General features: G+C 39.3%; 1 protein-coding gene across 2 annotated transcripts in view; it reads right to left on the reverse strand.

Moving 5' to 3' along the window:
- Nucleotides 1-980: 980 nt before the first annotated feature.
- olig3 (oligodendrocyte transcription factor 3) overlaps nt 981-15963 on the reverse strand; it is a 33424-nt gene continuing 18441 nt past the window's right edge. Inside the window, exon 2 of one of the 2 annotated variants that reach the window (XM_020046334.1) lies at nt 981-2420. In XM_020046334.1, coding sequence (XP_019901893.1) covers nt 1688-2395 — 708 coding nt within the window. In that variant the 5' untranslated portion in view covers nt 2396-2420 and the 3' untranslated portion in view covers nt 981-1687. Of the gene's footprint in view, nt 2617-15963 lie in introns of those variants that run through there. The other variant, XM_010888734.2, reaches the window with a different exon arrangement.

Genomic DNA, 15963 nt, shown 5'->3' on the forward strand with positions numbered 1-15963 from the left:
GTATATTATTACCGATAAAATAAATATGATATTGAGAAATTGAAGATAATAAGGAAACCGAGTAATTTTATTTTGAGACAATGAATCCTAAATGGATTGTGAATCCACCTTTTTAATCTGGTGTTTAGATGAATAAACTCTTTCTAAACATTTCTGTCAGCACAAGAACATCAATATAATGCAAACATGGATTTTGTATAATTCATGCCAAAAAATTTAAATAAGGAATAGGTTGAAGAATAGATCTACCAATGTGTATAACGTTAACTCAAAACTGATAAATACACATGGGCAACGGTCTGGGTAGATGTCTCGCTTAATTAGGCCCATGTAACATGATAAGATACACCTTACATACGCACATTGAATTTTAAACAAATAATTATTTAGTGTAAGTGTAAATACTGTGAATGATCATTTGTGATTTATTTGTGCTGACATTAAATATCTTTGGGTTAAAATTCCCAAGTCAAACGGGGAGAATGTTCACTTTACTGCAGTTGATCCCAAATGCTTTAGAAAGATTTGTTTCTACCACTGTTATGTGGATTAAGAATTCCTTTCTTGTCTATTGCTGCTGCTGAAATCCAGTGTCCGTTCAATCTTAGGCCTACAACTGATTGTAATCGGCCAACTTGTAAGCTTTACTAACTCCAGTGTATTCTACATTGTCAGACTGAGCAATCACTTGCCTTTTCCTCTATGGCTTAACAGAAATAAATAAAAGTGATTACGAATATACATTAAGCAATAATTAGGCACACTTCTCATTTAGGCTCAGATCTTAAACATCTATAGATTGTATAAACGCTTTTATACATATAGTTTTTTAACATATATTCTAATAAAATGCATGGACAGTCCAGTTCGGATCTTAAGACCTCTGTGTTGCTGAATCAAAAATAACTCAATTTTTTGAATATGACATCACATGGACAAACAAATCAGGATCTGGTTCATTATATCAATTTTATTGAAATTTCATCCAGGAATACTGGGCTTAATAAATATGTCATCAATCATCAAGAATGTACAAAAATAAAGACACGGGGTCTCTGGGCATAACAAATTATTTCAGCAAAAACAATCATGCTTTGTAGTTGTTCTGAAGCCATGCTAAAGAAGTGAAAAATACAGATGGACACAGAATTACGCCACAAAGCTTTTCAGAATTCTATGGAGTCATCAAGAGCCATATCATTTTAACATTTTCGAACTAAATATACTGTATTATAATAAAATGTGCATACACTGTAGAATGCGATTTCACCATCCTTGTTACAAGGAAAGGACATTCTTCACTTTCACAAATGATGCCAAAAACAAAACTATTAAATCTGCATGCAACTTTCTTCCCCCATTCGAGTCAGCAGGTTCAGCACGTTATTCTAACATCACAGTCAGTGCTCCAAACATAAGGTTACATTCAGCTTGTTTGAGACGTTTTTTCTTCTTCACAGTCTTGTAACAATATGTATTTACACTTTGAACCGTATCTGAAGTGACACCAAATAACCAGCAAAATCTTTACCTAGAAAAAAAGTATTTTCACATGATCCTTGTTACAAGGAGGATATTTATGGTTTTTCGTATACGCAAACAAACAGACAAACAATGCATGCATGGATGTCAGTTCATGTCCAGTTTAAAATGTATAGCCTACGTTGACACCATCGTGTAACCCGAATTATTTCATCACGTCCTTGTTTTCGCTTGTAAGTCTCGTCATTCCGGCTGAACTGATAGGAATATGAGGAGGTGGAGGTACTTGGCATATGGTGCACGGGCATGGTAAACCTGCCCAGTGCTGGAAACCACTGCCGAGTTGAAGCGGGGGCGCAGGGGCACTCTTCATTAGGGAGTGAGGCGCTCTGATTGAGGTAAGTCCCGGTAAAGTGGTGGTGATGGTAGAGGATGTGGACGAGGACAGCGCGCTCCCGAGCAGTGGATGCACCTGATGCGCCGGGTTGCCGGAGTGTCCACTCACAGTCCCGCAGTGGAACGCCGAATGATGTCCGCCATAGATTTCTCCAACCAGCCTCTTCATCTCGTCAAGGGAGCTATTGAGCATCAGGATGTAATTTCTGGCCAGCAAGAGAGTGGCAATTTTGGACAGCTTTCTCACGGAGGGACCGTGTGCGTAAGGCATGACTTCCCGGAGGCCGTCCATCGCCAGGTTCAAGTCATGCATCCTCTTGCGCTCCCGCCCGTTAATTTTCAGCCTTAAATGTTGGATCTCTTGCTCAGTCACCTGCTTCTTAAGTTTGTACTTGCTTCCACCCGGAGAGGTCTTTTCTCCGTGCCTGGAAAGGTGCTCACTCGTCATCTTCTGGAGGAGTTCGTTCTGCGTCGAAGACACTGAATTCAGGTGGTCTCGGATATGCATTCCAACCATGTCTGGTGAGGAAGATCTGCTCGAGCTGGAGTCAGAATGCATTTTATTAGTTCGGTTTGGGTAGGAGGTCGCTGCTTCTCGCTCTTGTCTCTGCCTCTATTTTAAGTCAGACTCGATCACCTGATTCTGTCAAGAGTTCCGTCCTCTTTTAGGGAAGGAGGTGTATAAGGACAGGAGTCGACACAGTTGCCGGATAGCGGCGCGTAATCTTATCTCGCGGATGTGCCTCTTGCTCTGTTATGAGGCAAAAGAGCGCTCCGAGTATTTATAGTGCTGCTTGAGAGAAGGGAAACAAAAGGAGCCCTTCTATCATAGTGGTCTTGTTAGGATGACGTCCCCATTGTACAGGGCGGTGTGCTTTGACTGTCCCATTGACCAAAGGGACATCTATTCCTATTCATTGTAATGACACCGTGGGGGGAACACTTCAGTCCTGGATCATCTGAAACCAAGGCAACTTGAAAACACTGCGGCTCTCTTGAAATAATCACCGGTTAGTCTGAAATTATTGTTTAATCAGCTTTACTTTATGCATTTTCATAATGTTTTTATTAAAACTGTTTGTTACTCAGATTCTGGAAAACTTTAAAGTAGTAATGTTTGAAGGATTGATCGATTTTGTTAGGATACAATTTTACACACGTCTCTAATTTAACTTTGTCAAAAACATTGATGAGTTGTGGCTGCTGTTTTGGATAGACTGTCAAAGATGGTTGTAGAAGGAGCGTGGTCTTTGCGCAAGACCAGCAGCATATTAAATTATATGGGCCTATTCCCAAATAGGCCCTCACATGAATAACTACATCGATCCGAAGTCCATTGAGACGTTTCAGTTTAATTAAGCAGGAAACAGATATTTAGAATGTGGTGCAAGTAAATAAAGCATCACGCTTTCCTTTCACCCTTTCCTCTTAGTAGACTACTGATTGGGGTGAAATCAATATAAGTACTATAATGTGCGCTTTATTGTTTACTAAATCATTTTTATTTTATACCAAATAACTTTTAATCTATTTGACAAATATTTTATAAATCTCATCTGTTATCTGACTAATGCTTGTATTGATAGTGAATGGAACTTTTACACTTAGATAGGCTATTCACCTGCCGGAACATTGCATTTATATTGGATGAAATGCATCCAACACTGCCAAAGTTATCCCGATCAGAGGCCAAGCTGGAAAAGGAAAGGACCAGGAAGCGTGCACACTACAAAATAGGCTAAGCAACTTCTAATCGAAAGTTCTTGCGGTTTTCAATTTGTTAAAATATTAACAGAAACAGATTGTAATTGTTTATTCAAGGATTTTGTATCATATGTAACATATTTTGCAGATAATTAGCAAATTTAAACAGCAACAACATATTAGTATTAATATTGTTGTAATTGATTACTCGTATTATTAATGCTATATTTTATTGTTATTACATGTTTTTTAAGGTGAATAAAATGTATCTATATTTTTCTTGTTACTAACCATGTCATTGATGCTGTGTAAACATGTGGATAGGCCAAGTGCACGTTTTTACACGAACACATCTAAGTGTGTGGCTTATTAACTTTAAAAGTGAGTAAAACCACCTCCAGAATGTAAATCTAAGTTCGGCTTCAAGATTAATAGGCCAAATGTACAACGTTAACCGATTACGCGTTCATTGTTTACTGATGTTAGAACACATGAGGCAGAAAACGATTGCTCACGTGAGAATTTGAGAAAGCTTTAAATTATTTAATACCATTCTTCTGAACTTCGAATTCTACCTGTAGGCATACTTTCAATTCAAAATCCGTTAGACGCATACAGTAAACATTTCTTCTAAATCTTTTTTTTACCCATTGTATCAATGATAAATTTGAGTTAGTATTTTTGTCACTTTTTGCAAGTGTGCAATTTACACTTTTAGATAACTTTCTTTTATAAGCATCATTGTTAAAAACTCAAATTAATATATCAAACCGAAAAAATAGATTTAAGACATTTAAAAAGTGTTTAGTAAAATGTTCAACAATGAAACAATACTACTAAAATTCATAATAAAAACAATAAAAGCATCAACATTTTAATATGGCTTCATCATTGTGTTAATAAATTATGTCCAAATGTCTGTAGTCCAATCACTTTTCACTTTATGAAATAAATGAGTTTTTCCTACCATGTATGGTAGTGCATGCACAACAGCAAGTCCTATAATATACAAATGTTAATGTTACTGTATAGAAGTACTGTATAGAAAACTACCATATTTACAGAAACCAGTAATTATAAATGAATCATTTCAGTGACATAGGGTTTACTGGATTTCAACACCTGCATCCATAAAATGAAATCAAGTCTGTGATGCTGTAATGTAAAGCTTATTTTTAATGGAAGAGAGGAATAATTGAATGGTCAGTAATTGGTAGGGTACAGGCCAATATCTAATATCATCAGCAACAAAAAAAACAAAATCTCATATTCTACTTGGTTTTTCACAGCAATACCCCCCCCGCCCCCCCAAAAAAGAGAGTGAAAATGTGTATTCACTATGTCATTGTTGTAATAGAAAAGAAACCGTCCCTCATAAAGGTGCTGCAATGCAAAGAAAAGCGCTGGACTTCTTTGCTCTCTCTAGGTGGCATTTGAAAATGTAAAGCTTTGAATACCAATTGCTTGAACTGGACATATGTGAATCCCTTATAATCCTACTAATCCTGTCCCCAAGTGTTTCTTTGTCTGTGGGGCAACCACATAGATCTAAGTGAAAGTGTTCCTAATCCAGGCAATGTGGAAAAATGTCTCAATGAGAGAGCCAGGGGGAGAGGGAACCGGGAGGTGAAAGGGAGGTGTCATGGTGGTTTGTAGGGCGGCGGTGGAGTGGAGTGGAAGTGGGGGGGGGACTCACTAACTCACAACTGCCCCAGGGAAGGGAAGCCCCAATCAGCAGGATGACTGGGACCTGCACCCTCCACCAAACCCCAGGGCCCACGCTGCTTTCCCCTGCACCTCCCAAGGAACAGGACATTGGCCTAAATTAAGGATTTAAAAAAAATATATCCCCCTTACTCAGCGATACAGTCCCAGCAGGTAGCCTCTAATGTGCCTCAATTCATTTCTTAAGCCCCTACGCTTTTCCTTTACTCACACACAACCCACACTCTCTCTTTCTCGTCCTCGGGCCCTGTAAAGGCTTTCCCCAACACAGACCTGGGGCCATTTAGTCATTCTACCCTATTGGTCCACTTGGAATGGTGGCAGGGAAAAAAACAACGTTTTGGACGTGAGGGCTGTGCGAAATTGTTTAATACATTCACACATTTCATGCAAGTTTCAGAAAGTTATTTGATAGCTAATGTCCAATCAAAACAGAGTGAATATGAGTAGGTACTTGTTATTCAAAGTGCAGTATTTATGTTGCAGGTGTTTAGGCGCCCAGTGCTTTCACCACGGCCAGAATTGGCATCGACTGTACTCGCTCCAATGCGGACAGACAGAATCCTCTGGGCCGACCACATTGTCTGCTTGGTTGAAGACACTGAACAGCTCTCAAACCCTCCACAGTTTCTAAGGACCAGGACAATGCAACACTGAGCAGCCGTGGATCACATTTGTTTGTCAGGACTGACTCACAGTGGGTGAAGTGTCACCGTGGTGCAATGACAGAAGCATGTTGCTTTGTAATTCTTCTGGTCGTAAACTTACTACACGTCTAAAAACACGTCAGTGCTTTTATTCACACTATTTAGGCCTTGTTTATACCTGGCACTAACCTCATCCTGTCCACATTTTTATTTTGCCCACATTTTATGACATGGGTCTACACATGAATTGTGGATAAAAACTGACAGATTATTTGAAGTGTAACGTCATAGCATGTTTTGACACAGTCATACCTGCTGACCCAGTTTGTCATGATGTTGTCTTTTAAGACTGCCATTGCACTTACTGCATATCATGGTCACCAGTCACTAGTATTCTTCCTTCCTAATTGGCATATACTGTATGACCATTGGGTAGTCATAATGGGAATTTAGAAAAGACATAGGGGTTAACCCTCCATGTTACCATGGGATTTTTAGTGGCCACACAGTCAGGAGACCCCTCTTACTTCCCATCTAAGAGAGAGCACCCTGAAATGGGTCTGTTTCAATGCCCTGGGATTCTATCTGACCAAAGACCAAAGGAAACAGTGCTCTCTACTGGCCCTGTAAAACCACTTCCAGCATCATCTAGCCTTCCATACAGGAACAGAAAAGGAATGACCCTTCTGAGCTTCAGAGGCGACCCAGCGGTGGGATGAAGGGTGCTGTACTGCTATGCTGATGGCTACTTATCTATGACTGTCATTTGTCACAGAGGATGCCCTGCCCCCACTTGCGACATTCCTTTGTACAGTGTGAAAACCAGATAAATTGACAAATTACTTGTCACAACAGGACTAAATATGTATGTCATGCCATGACTGTGTAATGGCAATATTGTTAGCGATTATTGCAGAGATTATTGCAAAGTAATTTTAACTAGTGGTTATACTGATAAAATCATACATTTCTCTACTATGTTGCAACTTTTTGTATTTCTTTTTCATTGCATTAAATGGAAAAAATTCATTGGAATCAAGAGAAAGAATGGTAAACAATGACGATTGGAAAAAGAGCAGAGAGAAGGCTGGAACTCTGGATGGAAAATAGTGCAAAGGCTGGTTTTCAGTGCTGAAAACAAAGTGAAGGATGGTCACAGCCTAGCTGGGTTTCTGTCTTTTGAGGTTCTTGGCATGACATCTATGCAGGCTACTCAATCACTTTTCACAGCTACTTTCTACATACATACAAATAATTCCTCATACATACACATCATTCCTCATTGAGTTCCTACAAATCTAATCTGACCTTGTAGTCATGGCAGATAATACAAACATTTTGGAAAAATAATAAATAATAGAAAAAATAATTTACTGAGTCAGTCTTGTCCAATATTTTGGAACCTATGTGTTCCCATGACAATAACTTGGATTTAGGTCTGTTCCATGGAATATTGTGGATCTTATTCTTTTTCCGCGTAATCCTGGCAAATCAGACCTCCATTTCATTACGTACACCATCTCAGCGACTAACTCACTTGTACCCAAACCATTTGTACCCCAAAAGCTGTAAAAAAAAATGTATCTGACATCCCAAAGATTTCCTCCACCTACCCTAGGATGTCATAGTGAATAAATCTGTTACTAATCTAACAAATGATCTAGATTTAACCCTGCATAATACCTTAGATGAGGTCACACCACTAAAACCTAAACAAATGCAAGAAGGTGCAAGAAGATCGTGCTTTATGGTTTACCGACAATACTAAAGTAGAGTCCTAAAGCATGAAAATGGAGTGCCACCAAGTTAAAATTGGAATGGAAATGGTGTCCTCAAAGTTAGAAGCACTTAAACTAGCCTGGTAAGACAATACAGTGCAATACTGAAAACCGCCCAGATCTGCCTGATCAGCCTACTTTCTCAATCGGATTGAAGAGAACAAAAACAAACCAAATGCAGTTTTCATACAGTTGCAAAGCTAATTAAAAAGCAGTTGGCATTCATTTTCGGCAGTGATGAACTCAGTTGTTGAACTCAGTTGTTGCTGAGATTGTACAGAACTATCAGGACCACAGATACATTAATTATAACTTTTTAATTGTGTATTAAAAAAGTTATGACCTCTAAACCTGCTGGATCCTATTCCAAGTGAAGTACTTAAGTAGCTAATTTCTGCGCTTAGCCCATCTATGTTGAATATAATAAATTGCTCCATATCTCCCGGATATGTGCCAAACTGGCTGAAAATGGCAGTAATAAAGCCTCTTTTTAAGAAACCAAACCTTGGTACAGATAAATTAAATAAGTATTGGTCAATGAGGAAACTCCCATTCCTCTCCAAAATGGTACAAAAAGCTGTTTCCTAGCAACTTAACTACCTTCCTGAAGACAAATTATATTTCCAAAAAGCTCCAATCCAGTTTAACACTGCACTTGTGATGTTGGTAAATTACCTTTTAGTGGTGTCAGACCAAGACTCTCTGTCTGTCCTCGTAGTTCTTCACCTAAGTGTTGTCTTTAACAACATCGATTTAATGTTTCCAAATGATATTACCAATAGGCAGCATAGTGAAAACATAACTGGTCCCAAAACAGTGACTTGAAGAATACCAAAGCACCTTTTATTTGTCAGAGGACAGACCCTCCAAAGATACGAACTGATATCTTTCTGATAGATAGGATTTAATTAAGCAAGAATGTGTCAGAGTATAGTGGTTTTCAAATCTTATACAACGAGGTCTGGAGCCTGCTGGTTTTCTGTCCTACCTCATCATTAATGGCATCCACATTGTGTCTCAGGTCTAAATAATTTATTGAATTAAAAAAGGCTCATTGATGCACATGGCCCGGGTGGTCCGATCCAACAGACGAGTTACTGTAGCTCAAATCGCTGAAAAAGTTAATGCTGGTACTGATTGAATGGTGTCAGAATACACAGTGCATTGCAGTTTGTTGCATATGGGGCTGCGTAGCCACATACCAGTCAGGGTGCCCATGCCGACCACTGTCTCTGCCAAAAGTGCCTAAAATGGGCACCTTAGCATCAGAACTGGACCACGGAGCAATGGAAGAATGTGGCCTGGTCTGATGAATCACGTTTCCTTTTACATTACATGGACGGCCGGGTGCGTGTGCACCATTTACCTGGAGAACCCATGGCACCAGGATGCACTATGGGAAGGAGGCAAGCCGGCAGAGGCAGTGTGATGCTTTGGGAAATGTTCTGCTGGGAAACCTTGGGCCCTGCCACTCATGTGAAAGTTGCTTTGACATGTACCACCTACCTAAGCATTGTTGCAGACCATGTGCACCCTTTCATGTCAACAGTATTCCCTGATGGTATTGGCATCTATCAGCAGGATAATGTGCCCTGCCACAATGCAAAAATGGTTCAGGAATCGTTTGAGAAACACAACAACAAGTTCAAGGTGTTGACTTGGCCACCAAATTTCCCAGATCTCAATTCAAAAGTCCAATCCATGGAGGCCACACCTTGCAACTTACAGGACTTAAAGGATCTATTAGCGTTGTGGGCTCAGCTTCTGTAATCTATTCTCTAAAGTATTGGTTATCTCTAGAAATCAACTTCCAGGTGACATTGTTCAGATTCTTCACAGAAAAACATAAAATAAAAGGTGTTCCAGGCTCAAATGCACTATGTGCAATAACCTTGTGATAATTTTATGAGCCTATACCTTTCCCTGTCCTGCTTAAAATGTCCACCATTGTTCCTGTACCCAAATACCAAGCTAAATTGCTACAGCCCAAGATGAAATGGTCTATCTTGCCAACAACTTGGTGAAGATGCACCAGCACCTCTTCAACCTCAGATTTGGCACACTCCAGTGGTTCCTTGCCACCTTCTACAGATACACCTTGAGAACATACAGTGGGGAGAACAAGTATTTGATACACTGCCGATTTTGCAGGTTTTCCTACTTAGAAAGTATGTAGAGGTCTGTAATTTCTGTCATAGGTACACTTCAACTGTGAGAGAATCTGAAACAAAAATCCAGAAAATCACATTGTATGATTTTTAAATAATGAATTAGCATTTTATTGCATGACATAAGTATTTGATCACCTACCAACCAGTAAGAATTCCGGCTCTCACAGACCTGTTAGTTTTTCTTTAAGAAGCCCTCCTGTTCTCCACTCATTACCTGTATAAACTGCACCTGTTTGAACTTGTCACCTGTATAAAAGACACCTGTCCACACACTCAATCAAACAGACTCCAACCTCTCCACAATGGCCAAGACCAGAGAGCTGTGTAAGGACATCAGGGACAAAATTGTAGACCTGCACAAGGCTGGGATGGGCTACAGGACAATAGGCAAGCAGCTTGGTGAGACGGCAACAACTGTTGGCGCAGTTATTAGAAAATGGAAGAAGTTCAAGATGACGGTCAATCTCCCTCGGTCTGGGGCTCCATTCAAGATCTCACCTCGTGGGGGATCAAGGAAGTTGAGGGATCAGCCCAGAACTACATGGCAGGACCTGATCAATGACCTGAAGAGAGCTGGGACCACAGTCTCAAAGAAAACCATTAGTAACACACTACGCCGTCATGGATTTAAATCCTGAAGTGCACGCAAGGTCCCACTGCTCAAGCCAGCGCATGTCCAGGCCCGTCTGAAGTTTGCCAATGACCATCTGGATGATCCAGAGGAGGAATGGGAGAAGGTCATGTGGTCTGATGAGACAAAAATAGAGCTTTTTGGTCTAAACTCCACTCGCCGTGTTTGGAGGAAGAAGAAGGATGAGTACAACCCCAAGAACACCATCCCAACCGTGAAGCATGGAGGTGAAAACATAATTCTTTGGGGATGCTTTTCTGCAAAGGGGACAGGATGACTGCACCATATTGAGGGGAGGATGGATGGGGCCATGTATCGTGAGATCTTCCCTCAGTAAGAGGATTGAAGATGGGTCGTTGCTGGGTCTTCCAGCATGACAACGACCCGAAACACACAGCCAGGGCAACTAAGGAGTGGCTCCGTTAGAAGCATCTCAAGGTCCTGGAGTGGCCTAGCCAGTCTCCAGACCTGAACCCAATAGAAAATCTTTGGAGGGAGCTGAAAGTCTGTATTGCCCAGTGACAGCCCCAAAACCTGAAGGATCTGGAGAAGGTCTGTATGGAAGAGTGGGCCAAAATCCCTGCTGCAGTGTATGCAAACTTGGTCAAGAACTACAGGAAAGGTTTCTGTACCAAATATTAAGTTCTGCTTTTCTGATGTATCAAATACTTATGTCATGCAATAAAATGCTAATTAATTACTTAAAAATCATACAATGTGATTTTATGGATTTTTGTTTTAGATTCCATCACTCACAGTTGAAGAGTACCTATGATAAAAATGACAGACTTCTACATGCTTTGTAAGTGGGAAAACCTGCAAAATCGGCAGTGTATCAAATACTTGTTCTCCCCACTGTACATTCTGGCTGCGTCACCAGCTGGTACAGTCACTGCTCCGCCCATAATTATACAGTTCTTTAAAGAGTGGTGAGTCAACCGAAGTAGCTACTAGCTACCGGCTTACTGAACCCCCAGGACATTTGCTACACAAGGTGCTGCAAAACAGGCCAGAAAGATCACCATGGACGTTCAAATGCAAATTCTTCCGATTCTGGGTAAGTAGAAAACATCCCCAAAACAACCTGTCTTTAAAGGAATATCAGCCCACCGCATGCATATTTTAGGATAGATGTTACTTACAAAATAATATTCAGATAAAAAAAAAAAAAGATTATTGACCATGTCGACACTGGTATTCGGTTACTGGTCAAACTCCTTTACTACTAGGTTACCTGACTCCCCCGAAAGCATTTTTTCCAATGCATTGAGGTGTTTACATGCATAGTCTCTAACCTGCACATATCTGAATACGTTATTTTTAGGGAGGTCAACATTTTTCCTTACTTGAGAGTTCTGAGGCAAACATCCTTTCCAGGTAAAGTTCTCCCATGGCAGAGTTTCTCAAATATTTTTGAGCCAAGGACCTGCAAAGCCTGGCTATCTTCCCTTTGTGATAACTTAAAAACATGATCCATCAATCTTTAGTAAATTTTTCTGCTTATTGAAAACAATTACATAATACAAAAAAACTGTATTGGGCCTTTAGTACGTAGTAAACATACCTAAGCATGCAACCAATTTGAAATGTAGGTCAATGAAATACAAATCTGGGCTATGGTTTGTAGTTGCTGAAATTAAAATGTTATTGGGAAGTCAAGCCAGTTTCCTCCTAAGCTTGTTAGGGACAGAGACATAACAGGTGGTCAATACTGCGGATAGAATTCCTTGGCATTGAGTTGACATTATTTCTCTTTCGCCATTTCAAACATGCATGTCTATTCTTTCTACACCAGTGGTCTAAAATATCTCATTTCAAATGCCTAAGTAAATTCAATGAAGTATATTACTTTTGATTTTCAAAGTCAGTCATTTCACTTTGTCAAGCATTTTCTTAACTTCTACTTCATGGTAAACTGAGTGAAATTACATTGCCAAAAGCAGCACCAGAGATATTGAGATAAGGACGCCACAGTCAGACAGTGTTAACTTTCACCTGTGACAGTGTGGTAGATTCGTGACCAGAACAAAGGCCAGTAGTGTATTGTAGTGAATGACAATTCATGATTCTTAGTTATAAATAAAATTGACTGACTAAGCCAGTGATATTCAAATCTGTCCCTCCAAGCCAGTGGACTGGGACTTCTTTAGACCTGGAACACTAGGTGGGTGCAATTAATTATGAGGTAGAACACAAGGCAAAAGAAAATGACTAGAACTGGCATCAAGGGCCATTTTTAAATACCACTGCAGCAACAATTTACTTTTTGCATCCAGTATGTCAACCTTGAATCCAATATTTTGATTGTCATTCCACCTGTTCTACACAGCATATTAATTCCTTACTGGCTTGTTACTTTGCACTTGTGAACAGATCCTTGGTACCCTGGTCACAGTACATGCAACATGTTCCTTTAAAAGGACCCATTCAGCAGAGGCACAATGTAATTAGAAGCACAAGGATCCACAGCTTTCAGCTGCTCCAGGGAATCCAGCAGGGACCAAAAAATGAAACAGTATCCCATGAGGGCCCAACAGGACGTCAGTATGTAATGCAAGTGCCAGTCGTTGTAAGCAACCATCTTGCTGTCATTGAAACAAGACAGAATGAGTTCAAAATGCCTGGTTTGAAAAGCCTTGGTCTCAGTGGGAATCAACTTGCCTCTAAGTCTGAGATGGGGGTCAAGGTCAGGGCTGTGTCATGGAGGCAGTCAGTGTTGTGCTGAATGTCAAAGAAATTGGTTTGATAATAATGACAAATGTAATAATAATAATCAGATTAATACTAATAATCAGAATGCAGATTAATTTGTACATTGATGGTATTGCACCGGATAAATGCAATTTAATCATGCTTTTTTAAATAAATTATAATTTAAAAGTTGCCATTTTGTCAATAAACTTCAATAATCTAAAGCCCTTTTTCTAGTCTAGAGCTTTAGTAAAGTTGAGTCCATTTGGCTACTCAACATGAAAATGCAGATATAAGTTACTGCATCAAAAGTTGTTAAGAAATGTATTACTTTGTGAAATCCTAATATATGAATAACTTTAAAGAATTTGCCCATCCAGATATCATGGGGCTGCTGAGCGGAAAAAAAATATCAATAACATGTTATGTTCTTTGATTCAGTATTCTGTTATCTGACAAGTAAACAAACCTTCAAATTAGAAATATCTAATTAACATTATGATCAAACGATAAAAGCTCCCTAATTAAATTCCCCACAAGGAGCTCCACCATGAATATTTAGGTTCTCATTAATATTTGGAGAGTTTTTTTGTTCTGAGAAAACATTCACATTAATTAGGCAAAAAAGAGAAAATTTACTGTACATTTCAGTGCTAAATGCACATTTATGTTCCTTTTTGAAATTAATAGTTTGGAAAAAAACTATTTTAAAATGCTAACCTGCAGTTTTAAATTGTCATAACCCAGGATATAATGCATTCACAAAATTTTTCTTCATTTATAAAATAATCACATAAATATTTTGATGAGAATTTGATTGGAGAAGAGTAAAGAAGCAAAAACTTCCAACAAAATATTAGAGAGACAGCCCGTCCTATTTTCAGGTATTCACAATGGTTCTGTTTAGTTATGTAGACATTGTGAGAGACCAGTGTATTGCAATGACATATAGCTAAGCCCTTAATGTCTTGATACACCATGCATCTCCCCTCGCCATGCCATGTGGCTCAATTTACCTTGAGACCCCACCTTTGGCTCCCAAGTGGCTTTTCGTTTAAAATGCTCACAAATAATACAGGAACCTTGAAAACATTGAAAATATTAAAAGCAGATTGAAATATTCTATATTTTTACTTGACCTGATTATTAGTTCACCTGCAGAATATAAGCATGGAAAAGATACACTCTCACCACAATTCATTGTTTCCGCAGCATGTTAAACTGTACACTTTAAACCTGATAATTTTCACAGAACTCAAAAGAACTAAGGCAATCTGTTTTTAAGTTCATAAAAGTTTGCAAAACCTACAGGTATAGGGTTAGTTAAACATATATATTTTCATTGCATACTACTTAAATTATTGAGAATACACAAATATTTTCAGTTGATACCACTCAAACGGGGTCCAGATTTGTGTTGTAATTGCTTAAAGGAATTGTTTAATACAATTAGCCACATCTACAGGATAATTTCCCAGTATGCATTTCACTTTCAAGTGAACTATAGAGTTGTCATCCATCACTGAATTTGTTATGATAGAGACATGGTTATTGAATTTTTCAACACTTAATACTTTCAATGTTCCATAAAGACATATTATGAAATATCGCTTTGCAGTTCCTAACTTTTAGAAAATTCCCTTATTTCCAATCTGCATCTGCTGAGATTTCTGGAACCACATTTTTGCAAACCTACCTGCAAGGCATTGGCCATCCAAGTCATTAGGAACATTTCACCAGCTTTGAGTTACACTTCCTTCCTTCCTTGTTTTAAGCAGGATAAAGAAGTATAGGTAACAGCCAACTAAGCATATTTTTTTAATGTTACAAATCAGGGTGCTTTTTTAAATGCCTGTTAATAAAAGACATTGTATTTTTATAGAAACATCTGATTAGGATAATCCGATATGTTATGACAAAATGTAATACTTTGTCAAAACTTGTGACCAATGGACATACATCATTCTCCAACATCACGGAAGTTCTTGTCATGGTCTTTCATAAAAAACAATGATTTCAAAGTGTGGGGCTTTAAGTTGTTTGAAACATTCAGTGGTATGTAGCATGATAAAGGATAATATTGCAAACAAATAAAGGAATCATATCATAAATTAATCTCTGTTCCCACTCAATTGAATCTTCCCCTTCCATTGACCGGATGAGCGTTATAATGTAAGCAGTGATCAGTTCATTTCGAAGGAATTCGAGTAGTGGCTTTACTGGATGAAATCTGAGGTCAGAGGGATCAGGAGGAACATAGTTTTCAAACCCCCTCAAAACCTTCCTTAGAGCTGTTGAGTGGCTGCTTGGTTGTGGTTTGTAAGCCGGCTCCCAAGCAGACAGATGGCCACAGGTCCTGGGTTAGCGTTAGCATTGCTCTGTCTGTCTTACAGGTAGAGTACCAGTACTCCAGCTAGCTTTCTCCCTAGAGACTTGGACTCCATCACATGTACCAGCCCCTCAACGCCTTCTTTTAACCGTCCCTTTCACTGGGAACAATTGTTCATCTCCCATGGCCTCTTTTCAGGCTTCGTCTCAGCCTGGCAGCCCCTATTCTGCTTTTTATGTCACTTTGTCTCTGGTTCGCCCCCTTCCAATGGGTGCACATGACCAGAAAATGAAGATTTGCATGGGGGCTCCCCAAGAAGGGAGTAGGAGAGAACAGATTAATATGTAAGCTTGGCAGATAAGCTGGACAGAGGAGGGCTGCATTGTGCTGGAGTGGGGTTACATGTAAG

Source organism: Esox lucius, chromosome 5 (genome assembly GCF_011004845.1).
Source record: "Esox lucius isolate fEsoLuc1 chromosome 5, fEsoLuc1.pri, whole genome shotgun sequence".
NCBI classification, from domain to species: Eukaryota; Metazoa; Chordata; class Actinopteri; order Esociformes; family Esocidae; genus Esox; species Esox lucius.